The sequence below is a fragment of the Antechinus flavipes genome, chromosome 2 (assembly GCF_016432865.1).
Source record: "Antechinus flavipes isolate AdamAnt ecotype Samford, QLD, Australia chromosome 2, AdamAnt_v2, whole genome shotgun sequence".
Lineage (NCBI taxonomy): Eukaryota > Metazoa > Chordata > Mammalia > Dasyuromorphia > Dasyuridae > Antechinus > Antechinus flavipes.
Window position 1 is genome coordinate 501,331,579 of NC_067399.1, and position 15,460 is coordinate 501,347,038.

Sequence of the window (15,460 nt, forward strand, 5' to 3'; positions counted from 1 at the left end):
CATATTTTTATTTCTGTATGTCTGCTGTTAAAAACTGTGCCTTGTACATAGTAAGCACTTAATATTTATTAAATTTCTTAATGTGCATGATAAGATATAAGAAAAGTATATCACTTAATGAGGAAAGAACGAATTTCACTAAGGCCAAACCAAAAAACACTATACAAAAGAATCTCATAAGGTTTTGAAGCAACCTCCAAAACAAGGAAGGTTACTTCTAGCAGAAGCCACTGGTTCGAGGCAGTATTTTTCCATGGGACTACCTGTAAGCAAGAGCAAGGACATCTACAAATTTCTAAAACACAACAAACTGCATGCTTTGAGTGGAATTTGCAAAGAAGACATTGTTAGGAAGAAAAGCTTTCAAACAATGCCATGCTGTCCCAAATCAAAACTGCCTTAGGAAGCAGTGAGTTCCCATTACTGGAGGTCTTCAAAGAGAGAGAATGCCTGCTCAGGTACTAGTTGATCTAAATGATCTCGGAGGCTCCTTCCAGCTCTGCGACTGCACCTCTGACTCAGGCCTGGAGAAGTCATCGGGGTAGCGGCCCTCACTCTGCAGCCCGGCGGATTGACCTCAGCAGCTTCGTACCAGGTTAACAGGCAATGAGGTTCCTATCTACCAGCAGCCGAGTCTTCTAGGCCCAGAACATCTCGGAAGCTGAGGTCACCGTCCTTGAGTGACATCCTTGGATGCAGCAAATGAGGGGGAGGGGGAGATTTGTAAAGGAGGGAAAGGAGGAATGCAGCTGTTGCCATCGTAATCCCACACCAGGAGCCCAAACTGCCTCTTCTCACCCTCTGAGATCCTCTGATAAGGGCCAAATTGGCGCTTCGGTAAAACAGAAAGGACCGGAAGGATTAGTTTAGAGAGGTCGGAGTCAGTGCCTTTTTGAATCGTAGCCTCCATAATTGACAATCACACAGAAAACCAGAGAATACTTCAGCACTGCCCAACCCACTCCTACTCACGGAATGGCCTTTTCCCCTTCCGGTGTCCCCGCCCTTTGACCCCGGAAGTGAGCTATGAGGCCAAAGGGGGTGGGGGGAGCGGCCTGTGATGCTGGAACAAATATGGCTGCCTCAGTTCCCTTATGCAGCTTAAGCACTGGCCCGGGCCGGCTGCTCTTGCTGCTAGGACTCCTACAGCTTTTGGGTCACCTCGGCCAGGGCCGCGTCCACCACCTAGCGCTCAAGGTAGCAGGGTTTGGGAGGCTCAAGGAGTGGGTGTGTGGCCGAGGGCGGAGCGGGGGGCTCTTTGGGGAGGTTGGGGCCCTTCCCTCCTCTCTCCGCCCCTCCCCTCCATCTCTCCTCCTTCCCTTCCCCTCTCAATCTCTCTCTCTCCCTCCCTCCCTCCTCCCCTTCATCCTTTTCCTCTCCTCCTACTCTTCCTCAACTTCTGTATCTCTTCACTCTGTCTCCTCTTCTTAAGTTCAGTAAATATTTAGTAACTATGTCCTAGACGCTCTTGTCTTCCTCCTCCTCTCCCTCCCTCCCCTCCTGTACCTCTCTTCCCTCCTCTCCCCGGTACCTCTCTTCCCTCCCCTCCTGTACCTCTCTTCCCTCCCCCCCCCCCGTATCTCTCTCTCCCTCCCCCTCGTACCTCTCCCTTTCTCCCCCCCTGTATCTCTCCCTCCCCCTCGTACCTCTCCCTTTCTCCCTCCCTTGTATCTCTCTCTCCCTCCCCCTCGTACCTCTCCCTTTCTCCCTCCCTGTATCTCTCTCTCCCTCCCCCTCGTACCTCTCCCTTTCTCCCCCCCTGTATCTCTCTCTCCCTCCCCCTCGTACCTCTCCCTTTCTCCCCCTCTGTATCTCTCTCTCTCTCCCTCCCCCTCGTACCTCTCCCTTTCTCCCCCCCTGTATCTCTCTCCCTCCCCCTCGTACCTCTCCTTTTCTCCCCCTCTGTATCTCTCTCTCCCTCCCCCTCGTACCTCTCCCTTTCTCCCCCCCTGTATCTCTCTCTCCCTCCCCCTCGTACCTCTCCCTTTCTCCCCCCCTGTATCTCTCTCTCCCTCCCCCTCGTACCTCTCCCTTTCTCCCCCCCTGTATCTCTCTCTCCCTCCCCCTCGTACCTCTCCCTTTCTCCCCCCCTGTATCTCTCTCTCCCTCCCCCCACCTCTCCCTTTCTCCCCCCCTGTACATCTCCCTCCCTCCCCTCCTGTACTTCTCTTTCTCCTCCTGTACTTCTCTTTCTCCTCCTGTACCTCTTTTTCTCCCTCCCTTCCTTTTCCTTCCCACGTTCTATTTTCTCCTCCTTTTCCTCTTCCATCCTTCTCTTTCTCTTCTTAGTTTCTCTCCTCCCTCCTTCCTCTCCTCCCTACCTCTTCTCCCAACTATTCTTCCCCTTCTGTACACTTTTATATCATTTTCCTTTGTTTTCCAAGTTAAGGGGGTTGTCCCCCACTGGTTTGAAATCACTGGTATTCTGGGTACTGGGAAGGTCAGGAACTGGGAGGACTATTCCATTGCTCCGGAGCAAAGATGAAAGAGAAGTAAACTTTAGAAAGTACTTTAGAATTCCATCCCTCTCATTTTACTGATAAGGAAACAGAATTTGTTAATAGTCTTGCTCAAAGTTACTTTGGCAGTAAATTTCTTTTTCTTTTCCAAATTTAAAAATTATTTTTCCCCAATTACATGTAAAGATAATTTTTAGCCTTTGTTTTTTATAAAATTTTGAATTCCATATTTTTTTCCCTCCTTCCTGAAAATGATAGGCAATTTGATATGGGTTATACATGTTACACTAGTGGTAAATAGCAGAATAGGGCTTCTAGCTGAGGTTTTCTGCCTTGAAATTTCTCAAGTCTTTTTGAAGTTTTCAGTTAGAAACAAAATTACTGTTTTGTTTTGTTTTTTCTTATTCCCAGTTTTCTCTCCTAACCTTTTGACTTTCTCCCTCCTTGCTGTCATTTTTCAGTGATACTAGTGTATCTGGTGACATTTAGGAAAAGTTTTTCAGTCTACCTCCTCTCAGTCTACCTACCTACCAACCAATAATAATAGGACTGTAATTCCTTCCTAATAATTTGTGAAGTAGGTAACCTAAAGCAGTGGTTCTCAAACTTTTGTTTTCAGTATCTTTATCCTATTAAAAATGATTGAGGATCTCTCCAAAGCGTTTTTGTTTATCTGGGTTATATTTATAGACATTTACCATATTGGAAATAAAAACTATTTTTGAATTTGTAGACCCTCTAAAAGAGTTTCAGAGCTCTCAAGGATTCTCTAGACCATACTTTGAGAAACACTGATCTAAAGTATCATCTCCATTTATAGAAGAGGAAACTACGACTTAGGGATATGAATTGATCTGGCAGTGTAATGTAGTAGGAAAAGCACAGGATTGAAGAGTCTGAAATATTAGATTCTAATTCTGTATTTTTACTAGCCTCAGGACATGTTGCAAATCACTTTACTTAAGTTTTTCCCAACTTCACTTTTATCCTCTGTGAAATAAGACTTTGGAACTAGATGGTGATAGGATTTAGAGCCAGCAGGAACTTTAAAGGCCAGGTCGTTCAGGCAGCTAGGTGGCTTAGGGAATACAAATGCTTGGCCTGGAATCAAGAAGACCTGAATTCCAAACCAGCCTCTCACTTCCTAGCTGTGTGATCCTGGACATGTGACTTAACCTTATTTGCCTCAGTTTTCTCATCTGTAAAATGCTCTGGAGGAGATGGCAATTCACTCCAGTACCTTTGCCAGGAAAATCCCAGATATTATCGTCCATGGAATTACAAAGAATCTGACAAGACTGAACAACAAGATGCCCAATCCCTTCACTTTATATATGAGGAAGCCACAGTCTTAATTAGCTTGGCCAAAGTTACAACAGTGACTGTGGCAGGTTTATCCTTATCTTCTGTTTCAAGAGCCATTACTTTTCCCACTATATCATGTTTATTTAAGAACCCTTCTAGCATTTGGACGTTTGATGTAGGTAGGTTTTGTCCTTTTTGTTGGTCATGTTTGATTGTGTACAATTCATTGTGATTTCATTTGGGATTTTCTTGAAAAGGCTGGAGGGGTTTGACATTTCCTTCAGCTCATTTTACAGACGAGGGAACAGAGGCAAACAGAGTTAGGTGACTCATCACACGGCTAGTGAGTATCTGAGGCTGGATTTGAACCCAGGGAGAAGAGCCTTCCTCACTCCAGGTCACTCCACTTAACTGTACCACTGTGCTTTCTTAGTAACCTCTAGAAATTCTCATGGGCTTAATTGTAGTTTCTTTGCAGATGACTCATCATTCAATTAAAATCATTAGATTTCTTTTGTTTTCTGTGAGTGTCCTGAAGACATCACAAACTCATGATTTCCCTCCTCCCTCTTACCCACCCCAGATTTCACTCCTTCTATTTCTGTCATGGGCTGCCCTGGAGATTAAGAGAGAGCTCCAGGCCTGGAGGCAGGAAGAGCTGAGTGCAGATCTGGCTTCAGACACTTCCTCAGTGCTTGACCACCTGCTTTTTTCAGTTTCCTTATAATTTATAGTTGGCTTGCTTTCCTGCACTCTGTGGTCAAAGGCTAAACTGGTCTTTTTTCCCCCTTCCCCAGTCTTTGCAGTGGCTATCTGCCAAGTCTGGAATGCATCCTCTCTTCACCTCTTCTTCATTGAGTCTCACTTTCCTGAGGACAGCCCCAGCATACCTGGGGTACATATATCCCAAAGAGTTGGAGAAATTTGTTAAGGGATTATAGGAATTATTTAATAAACAACTGTATTTTCATATTAAAATTATTTAATATCTGTCTCTGTCTCTCTTTCTCTCTCTCTCCCCCTTCCCTCCCTCTCTCTGTCTCTGTCTCTCTTTCTCTCTCTCTCCCCCTTCCCTCCCTCTCTCTGTCTCTGTCTCTCTTTCTCTCTCCCTCTTCCTGTCCCTTTTCTTCTCTTTCTCTCCCTTCCCTCTCTTTCTCCCCCCCTCCCTCCTCTTTTTGGCAAGGACATAGGATTGAATGACTTGCCCAGGATCATACAGCTAAGAGGTGTTAAGTGTCTCAGATCAAATTTGAACTCAAGTCCTCCTGATTCCAGGGCCAATGCTTTATTCACTGTGCCATTTAGCTGCCCCAAAATTATTTAATCTCTTTATTTCTTAAATCACAGTAACTCTAGAATTCATTTGCTTTCCCTGTTGAATAAAGGTTACAGAAAAGTTTTCTAAGGAAACCAGTTAATACAAAACTGAAAAACAGTGGGAATCCTTGTTCTGCACAACCTTTTCCTGATCTCCACAACCGTTTATCCTTTCCTTTCCTATCATGTATTATTTTGTATTTATTCTACATATACTTAATTGCATACATATTCTCTCTCACCCCCTCATCAAATAATAACCTTTAAAGTAGGTTTTCTTTTTCAGTCTTTGTATCCTTATTTTTAGCATAGTGCCTAGCAAATAGTAGGTATTTTATAAATATTTTGGAGAAGAAAATGACAGATTATTTTAGTTTTTTGCGAAGAAAATCTCATCAATCTTGAAGAGTCAGACAGGACTAATCAACTAAATAATTACAGTAAATTTTTATTGAATGATTGACTCCTGGGCCAGGATACTTTCCAATATAGTTCTCATCCTTGCTCTGTGTGCTGAGAGCTCTCTGAAGGCTGAGATCATACGATCACAACATTCTGAGATAGATAATCTTAGAAATCATCTAGTGCAGTTTCTTTATTTTATAAACCTGGACCCCTGGAGGCCTAGAAAGTTTATCCAACTTGTCTGAGTCTCACACTTATAATACGTATTAGAAATTTAAATCTAGGCCCCAAGGATTTCAAATCCCATATTTTTCTCTTTCACTGGAAACCCAGAAGGGGAATTTAAATAAAAATAGCTCACTTTTCTATAACCTTTTAAGCTTTACCAAAGCACTTCCTTAAAACTCTAGTTGTGCAGATGTGCCCAATTTGCTGAACTCCTTCAGGGATTAGACTTTCAGCTCTAACCCACATGCTCTTTACCCATCTAGGGGAACTTTGATTTCTAGAAAACTTCAAATCATCTTTTAAATCATGTTCTCAATTAGAAATCCCCTAGCAAAGTTCTTTTGTATATGGAAGGAAAAAGATACATGTTCTGAAACAAATTGTTTCCCTTTTTAAAAAATCTCTTAGGAGGGTTCCACAGCATAGGAGAAAAGGCTGAGCTTAGGGTCAGAGGACCTGTATTTGCATCCCAGCTCTGTCACTTTAAATCTCTGAGCTTCAGTTTTTTCATTTGTAAAATTAGGGGATCAAATTGGAAGATTTTCAAGATTCTTCCAAGCTCTTAAGGTCAATTGTCCACATTGTTATTAAAACGAGTTTATTTTAAATTGATATGTAAGAAGGGAATAGAAAGGGAACAAGTATTTGTTATTTGATCCCCCTTATAGCTACTCCAAGATAGGGGCTTGTATTATCTCCCTTTTATGGTTAAAGAAACTGATTCAGACACTTGGCCAGAGTCAACATAGCTTCCCAGTGTCTGAGGTCACTTATGGGCTTCAAGCCCTATTTGCTGGGCCACCTTCCTGGTGCTAGACCATAAAGATTATACCATGTGTAGACTAGACTGGACAGTGCACCAGAGAGTCATGGAATTGAAAGGTGAAAAAACCCCCAAAACTTTTATGTTTCTGTCTCTCTGTCTTTGGCCATCTGTTTCTATCTCTATCACATACACACAATCAGTTGGGACATGTTTATATTCATGCATCTGAAGAGTGCTCATATAAAAAGGTGGTGATAGGAGTTATTTTCATAAAACTCATGACATTGATTTTTTAGATATAGTTGGTATACTCTGGATTTTAAAGTCTCGATATAGAAAACATTTTAATGTTTAGTAGTTTCTAACTTTTAAATCAGGGGTGATTACTGACTGGCCCATGGTCCATATCCATGAAATCATTTGGTCTGGTGCTGCCAAGACAACCACCTTCAATGAATAATGAGCTAAAAGCTAGGTACAACAACCTCCCACTGCTTGAGTTTTTAAATTGATAATTTTGTATGGCCAAAAGTGACATCATAAATACCCAAATGGGTAAAAAAGATTTCCCACTCCTGTTTTAAGTAAAAGTCTCATTTGGGTATTACAGCTAGACTGAAGAGATTTGATATATAATACTTTGTGCTCTTTGAAGGAAAGGCTATGAAGAAGAATCAAATGATTTGCAGGTTAAAATGAATTTTAGAAATAAATGTATCTTAGGAACTTTTTGATGTTTTTTATGTTAAGTAACTGCTTCAATTGTTTTATTAGATGTTTAATATATAGTAATATAAACAACTGAACTTACTGAGTAACTTTATATTTAAATAAATTTCATTATGTAACATCATTCCTTTTTTTAGTAATTTAAAGCCATTTTTCCTCATATCAAACTTAAATTTGAATCTTTACAACTTAGAGTAATTATTCTTACTTCTTCTGACTGCAGGGTTCTAATAGAATAAGTCTAATTCTTCTTTCACTTAATAGTCCTTTAAATACTTGAACTAATCAAAGGTTCTCCTCATTCTTCCCAAAGTCTTCTCTTTTTTTGGACCAATATCCTATTGCTTCACCCCATCTTCATTGGAAATCATTTTAAAACCCTTCACCATTTTGATTACCATACTCTTGAGTTGATCAAACTATCAACTTTTTTCCTAAATATGACTCAGAATTGAACACAAAACTCTAGGAGAGAGTTCATAGTGCTATTCATTGCCTCTTAATGGAGTTTAAGATTTCATTTGGTTGGTTGCTCTGACATTCTTTAGACTTATATTGACATATTAGTCTACCAACCTCCAAGATCTTTTTCAGATAAGTTTCTGTCTAGTCTTGCCACCTCCATCTTGAATTCCCAAAAGTGTTTTTGTAAAACCTATGTAAGATTTTTTCATTTAAAATTTTCCCTTTTTTTAATCATCATGAATTTGACAAGCTTCCTTATATGTTTCTTTATATGAAGAACAGAGAATTACATATGAAATCCTGAACACCTTGATTTTTAAAAAATATTTATCAAATTTAATATAATACTGTTCTGCTTATATATAATCCCTTCTGAATTTCCTTCTACAGACTCTTCTGTGTACTTAAAAAAATGTTTTATGGATGCTCTTCTTTTTTTTTTTTTTTTTTTTTCCCTTTTACAGTTATTACTCCACTCTTAAATCTGCACCCAGGGGAAAAAAAAGCATTTCATTATAATAATTACCGTTGAAGGAAATAAATCCAGATGTTCTGCATATTAGAAAAACATCAGACTCATTCTGCAGCTTTGGCCATATCTCTTTACCAAGAATTGGGGTGCATGATTTGGATAATGTAGATGCCATCATGTAGATTGCTGTAAATGTGTGAAATTAGCCTCAATTTATCTATACTTTTATTTTGATAATGAAAATACTAACTTGTATACAGAACAGCCCAGCTTTAATAGCTTAAAATTACACTAAGATTTTTGGGTTATTGCTGTATGTCAAATTGAGCCAGTACCATCATTCTCTTAGGACCATATTTGAATTAGAAAGTGTCATTAATTTTAGTCCACTGTAAATGATTTTTTTGTTCACAAGCTTTTTTCAGCATAGTGCTTTTTTATTTCACCCATTAAGAAATAAAAATGAGTTGCCTATTGTCCTACTATATGACTTTTGTGATTCTTTCTCATGCTTAGAGTCTATGAATTAGTCATGCTGTTCTGGAGTTTTAACAAACTTTTATGCTATTTGGATCACAAACAGATTTTTTTTTAAGAGAAGTCTGGAGTAGAGTAAATAATCATATAATTACTTGGCAAAGCTCTTTATTTATGTGTATGTGTGTGTATATACACACACACACATACACACACACACACACACACATATATATATATATATATATATATATATATATATATTTTTTTTTTTTTTTTTTAAAGGTGAAAATATTATGCTTTGATTCTCATTTAGTCTCCATAGCTCTCTTCCTGGATGCAGATGGCTCTTTCCATCACAAGTCTATTAGATTTGCTTTGGCAAAGCTCTTTAAAAGAAAAAAGAAAAAGAAAACGGATCCCTAGGGAATTTCAAGAATCCTTTTGGTTTCCTCTGCTTTTATTAATTTCCTTTACTACTTTAAAAGTAATCTCTCTCTTGCCTTTCTTGTATCTCTAATTTTACAATTTATTGTTTGTCATTTTCAAATGGTTTTCATTTTTAAAATAACAAAAGAAAATTTTCTATCAAGAAATTTTTTGTACTATAGAATAAATACTCTTTTTTTCCTTCACCTCTAATTTTGTTGATGAATAGAATAATTGCAGAGCCATGAACCCTATAGTTATGTTCAAGAACACTAAATAATTTCAGAATGACTTAATTTATGATAACAGCATTTCTGAACTATGTGATCAAGAAAACGATATTATGTACTTATATTATAATCCTATTTGGAGAAGAGTTTTAGAAATTTTTGGATTGTTTTTTTCCTAACTCAACTATGCACATACCTTAAATTAAATTAAATTCAGTTAGCCTATTCTTTAGTCTCTCTACAGTATACCTAACAACCGACTTCTGCTTAAAGACTTCCAAAGACTGAGAACTCACTTATTCCTTGGGGCAGCCCACAACACTATTGAACAGCTTTAGTTGTTAGGAAACATTTCTTCTATTTGTCCAGTCCTGTCCTTGACATAGAACTCTTGCTTAGACTAATCTGCAACTGTTAGATCCCTTGAGTGAGGTAAGGTAAATTTTCCAGGCTCTCGTAACTATGTGTGTATTACAGGTAAGGGTTGAATCCTATTCTTCCTGTCTCTGAGGCCTGCTTTTACTACTTACTACTACTACTTTCAGTTCTTCCTTATGTAGAACCAAAATATGGTGCTTTTTTTTGTTCTCCCATCACTTTATTCGTCTTCCCTCTATCCTTTTTCCTCCTTTTCCATGTGATAAGCCATCAAATATTTAAAGATTAGCAAGACTCCACCTCAGAGCCCTTCCCATCCAGATCTAGATCCCAGTCGTCCTCCAGTTTTTCAACTTCTGGACAGTAACTAAGTCAGTTCATTTTAATAGCTCTTTGAACCCTAACCAGAAGATCAGGAACTACTGGTAAAACCTGAGAACTAACTTGGTTGATCTCCATACCAGTTGTTACTGCTCCACCTCCTTTCTTGAGGTTTGCCAGGACTCCTAGCAAGCTGGGAAAGTGCTCTGATCTCAGGCTTCTCTAAGAATTTTAGTTAGCAGTACTAACTTTTTGTTGTTTCTGCTGCCCCTAGTAATCCTTTAGGTTTCTTACTTATTCCAGTGAGTATGCGTGGTTAGGCTGGTAAATAGTATTCGGCCATTTTTATGATTGTTCTACATTAAAGATTCTTTTTATCATATCCATTGTTATGTTTCAGTACATTCTAATATACTGAAAGGTTCTGCATATTTGACTTTTTCTAGAAAATGGAATATAATCGACTTGACTAGTCGATATTTTATTTGAACTGTTTTTGCTTAAAAACTTCCAAAATGTATTGCATACCTCCCTGCCTTTTAAAATTATAGGCTAAAATTATGAATCAAGAAACATGAACATTTCCATATAAAGAATAGAAAAACATTATAAATACTGAATGACTTTTACAGTTTGTTTTTTAAAGTGCATATTAAATATAACATATTAGTACCAATATTATCCTGAATGTCTCTGTCCCTTCTATGCTTCCTTCTTTAAATATTTTTAAATGGCTTTTCTGAATTAGCCTGCTCATCATTTCTTATAGAACAATAATATTCCATTACCTTCATATATACATTATACTTCATATAGCATATTCATTTCCTTCTCCATTTCATTTTACAGATGAGGAAACTGAAGCAAACAGAAATGACTTGCCCAAGTTCACATAACTAATAAGTGAGGCCAGATTTGAACTCCAAAAGATGTCTTCCTGACTTAAAGCCCATCAATCTAGCCACTTTGCTACCTCACTACCTAATTTCGAGCCTAAACTTAAGAGTTAAAAGGTTCTGATTGAGGATCTGTGTTTTTGAAGTTTTAACAGAATAACTATTAATTGTTCTTCCCTGTTTTAGTTATCTCTTCCTAGTCATTTTGGAAGAAAAAGTAGCTTTATACAAAATAGGTACCTTTTTGCAATTCTGTTTTTAATTTTCTGATTGCTTTCATGAGTCATCGTTTAAAAGGAACTGATTTATGATAAAACTTAAAAATCAATATTTTTTTAAATCACTGATAAGGTAATACATGAAAGTAAAGGTAAAGTGAGTCAGTTTTTTAGATACTGAAAATCTGATATTTGTAGCTATAAATTGCATCAGTAATTAACTCTGAAAATGAAGACTAGCTTTCTCTGAACTTTTTATTTTGTTTTGTGAGTCTGCTTCCTTGTTAAGCTTTGTGACATTTAGATGATCTACAGAATTTTGGTGTAACATGCAGAGAGCTGGGAAACAATTTTTATAGCCAGTATTTCTGACAAATGCCTCATTTCTCAAATATATATCTATATATAGTGAAGTCAAATTTATATTAACTGTAAGTCATTCTCCAATTGATAAATCATCAGAGGATATGAATAGGCAGTTTAAAAATGAAGAAATTAAAACTATAGTCATATAAAAAAATACCTTAAATCATTGTTGATTGGAAAATGTATATTAAAACAACTCTGACATACCACCTTACACTTATCAGATTGTCTAATATGACAGAAAAGGATAATTGTAAATATTGGAGAAAGTGTGAGAAAATTGAAACAATGCAATATTGGTGAAGTTGTGAACTGATTCAACCATTCTGGAGAACAATTTAGAACTTTGCCTAAAGGGCTACCTTTTGATCTAGCAATATTACTCCTAGGCCTGGATCCCAAAGAAATCATAAAAAAGGAAAAAGGACCTATATGTATAAAAATATTTATAACAATTCTTCATGCTACTTATCCACATCCAGAGAAAGAACCATGGAGTTTGAATGCAGATTGAAGCATACTATTTTCACTTGTTTTTTTTTTTTTTTGTTTGTTTTTGTTTTTGTTTTCTCATGGTTTTTCCCTTTTTTCTAATTCTTGTTTTTACAACATAACTAATGTGGAAAGATATTTAACATAATTGTATGTGGATAATCTGTTTTAGACTGTCTTGGGGAGAAGGATGGGAAAGAATGGAAGAAGAAAAATTTGGAACTCAAAATTTTACAAAAGTGAATGTTTAAAACCATCTTTACATGTAAACATAAAATACTATTAAGTGCAATTTAAAAAAAAAAAAGCATAGTGGCTTAGCTTTATTCAGTACTTCCATCAGTAGCCACTTTCTCCTGAATCAGCCAGTCAGATAAATCAGGAATAACAGTTGGATGTTTTCAAAATGGTGTTTGGTTTTTTAAAATTTGATTTAATACACATGGGATTCTAGTTGTGCCAGAAAAACCAGGTGTACATATTTTCCATTGATTTTAAGTACACAGATTTGCCTTGACCTAAGAAAAAACAAATTTTTAAACACTATTGTTCAGGAAAGTATTATTGAGAAAAATGTCATGTAATTCTGCTTAGTTTATTCTTTATGGCAGAAAATTTGTATTTATTGGGCTAGTTTAGTTAGTTGTGGAATATTTAACTATTGGAAATAGTAAAATCACTCATAATCTTATTATAATCCATGGTAGAGCTGGAATAGCTCTTAGAAGGCCTCACATCTAGCCCTTTCATTTTATAAGGCTTCAAATAAGAGAAATATAGTTTGCTGTCCTGGAAAAGGAAGAAGGAGTAGAGGGAAAAAGAAAAATTGAAAACTCAAAATCTTACATGATGAATGTTGAAAACTCTCTTTAAATGTAATTTAGGGAAAAACTACTGTTAAGTTAAAAAAGAAAAGAAACAAAAAGAGGGGAAGTGACTGGCCCAAGATCACACAGTAACTGAGCCAGGATTTCAACTTGGATTTATATATTCAATTAATTCAATATATATTGAATATACATTCAATACTATTTTTTAATCAAACTGTGAAGCTCTTGAGTTGGGCCTTGTGAAATTCTCTACTATAATTTTTTAAAGTAGAAATAGAAACTAAATGGTGCTTCCAGAATTCTAGCACCTAGTACAATGTCTTGTATATCATATAAGTACTTTATAAATAATGTTGAATTTAATTGTTAAAAATCCTTTTCCTAATAGTCAAATTTAGAAATAATAGTTATGTAAGCCTTTTAAACAAAATAAGCCATGAAATTTATTTGCTCCTAAATTTTATTCAGCTTCATCAAACTTAAATATGTATTCCTTGATGATGTCATTTTTTCTCCCTACTCTTGTCATTAGGAGAATGAAATAGAACTATGCACTTGTGAGACAAGTACTTGGCTCTGCTTCTTAGTCATGGCAGAATTTCTTCCTTCACAGGCTCCCCAGAAAGAGGATTTAAGTAAGGTGCAAGTATAGAGTATTTGGATTTGGATAATAAAAAATTCTTTCTCTTTCCACTTCAATTTCTAGATGCTTTTTGAAGCATTGGTTAGTATTTGTGGACTGTGATTGGGAACTTTGAGTACCCAGCTGACAGACCTTTAGCTACTTTAAAGTTGATTGAGCTGTCAGTGAAAGTCTATAGGCTAAAGAAGAGTGATGGAAACCTCAGATCTTAATTATAAAAAGCATGTGAGACTGCCATTGTGATTGTTTTGTAACTTTTCATTTATAGTTTGAGATTAACAGTAAGTATTACAATAGACTACTCAGGAAAAAAAAAAGAATGACAAATTATCTGTTTTTATTGTTATACTCAAATGGGAAGTAATGGAGGGCAAATCCAGTTTAAAGAAAGCTTAGTAAGAGATCTACGTAAAAAATAATTTCATGAACATTTAAAGAAGAAAATAAGAGAAAGAAAAAATGGAAACACATTTTTTAATATCAAGGACAGTAGAGAAAGACATTTAGATATGAACAATGTATTCCCAAAGGTATCTCAAACTTAGTATGTCCTAAACAGAACTTTTTCTCCTGAATCCCACTTCTTCTGAATTTACCTATTTCTGTCAAGGACACCATCATTCTTGGATTCACCTAGGTTTGAAATCTCTAAGAAGTCCTTTACTCCTCATTCTCCTCTTCACCCCATAAATCAAATTAGTTGCCAAATTTTGTTTCTACCTCCCGTATTTTCTGCATTTGCCACTTTCCTGCCAATCCTCCTTCAGGTATTCATTCATCATCTCTTACCTGGACTACAATATCATCAACTGGTACCATAATGCCAGGGAGATAGTAGGTATTTTAAAATGCTTATCGATTGATTCTCAAGGGTGAAGACTAATTCTTGTTTGAAAACAATGACTGCAAATTGGAAGTGCTTTACAAAGGGAACCCACACCAGTCCAACTTTAAAAAAAAAAATACATTGATTTTAGTTGATATTGAATATTACCATGGGAAAAAACTAGGTATTCACACTTTTGAGTCTTTAACTCTTTCTTAATAACATCTTTATATTTGTCTTTAAATATAATCAACTCATTTGATAGTAAGATCATTACATTGAAGTTTGCAGGACACCATTTATACTTCGCTCTTAACAGAAAAATGCCACGTGTGACTTGATTTATCAAGACTGAGAAAGTTATCTCCAAATTGTTGCTTAGTAGCAGTCTTTGCTCCTGCTACTATATTCAGTACTTGGTGGTAATTTATTGTTAAAAGGCTGACCAAACCTATTAAGTTCTTATATGTAATATCACTTTTAATATTTTATATTACTTTTTTTAAAAAAAATTATTTTTTCCCCTTTAGGAATGAAATAATTACTAATGAAATTTCTGAATTTCTTTATAAAATAAATTGACAAAGGATTTTCTTGAATGAAATCATTCTCTAAATAACAATTTAATCATTTCTAGGAAGGAAAGAAAAGGTATCATGATTATGTATTTTATTGAATATGGTAACAGAGGAATGCAGAATGGAGGAAATGATGGGTAGATTAGGCAATTGAATTGAATATAAGACAGCTTTTGCATGCTACTAAATCTATCACTGTAAAATGTATTTCAGGATGATGTGAGGCATAAGGTTCATCTCAATACCTTTGGTTTCTTCAAAGATGGGTCCATGGTGGTCAATGTCAGTAGCCTCTCAGTTAAGGGAAATGAAGGTGGCTCTGCAAAGGTAGGTATATTTTCTTCTGGTTTTAAGAGATTTGCCTTTTTTACCCATTAAATAACACTGCTGAAGAACACAGAAGAAATTAAGGTTGATGAAAACAATGTTACTTTATTAGATACTGAAAGTTTATCTTTTTAAAATTAATTTTTAATAGTATTTTATTTTTCCAAATACATGCAAAGATAGATTTCAACATTCATTTTTGTAAGACTTTGTGTTCCATATTTTTTCTCCTCCTTCCTTTACTTCCTCCCCCAAACAGCAAACAATCTTAATATAGGTTAAATATGTATGATTCTTAAAGTT

At 36.3% G+C, this 15,460-nt stretch overlaps 1 protein-coding gene across 3 annotated transcripts in view; it reads left to right on the top strand.

Annotated features, from left to right (window-relative positions):
• Window positions 1-1,037: 1,037 nt before the first annotated feature.
• GPR107 (G protein-coupled receptor 107) overlaps window positions 1,038-15,460 on the top strand; it is a 99,863-nt gene continuing 85,440 nt past the window's right edge. For 2 of the 3 annotated variants that reach the window (XM_051980193.1, XM_051980194.1), the window contains exons 1-2: window positions 1,044-1,197; window positions 15,044-15,157. In XM_051980193.1, the coding sequence (XP_051836153.1) occupies window positions 1,075-1,197; window positions 15,044-15,157 (237 nt within the window). In that variant the 5' untranslated portion in view covers window positions 1,044-1,074. Of the gene's footprint in view, window positions 1,198-15,043; window positions 15,158-15,460 lie in introns of all 3 variants that reach the window. The other variant, XM_051980195.1, reaches the window with a different exon arrangement.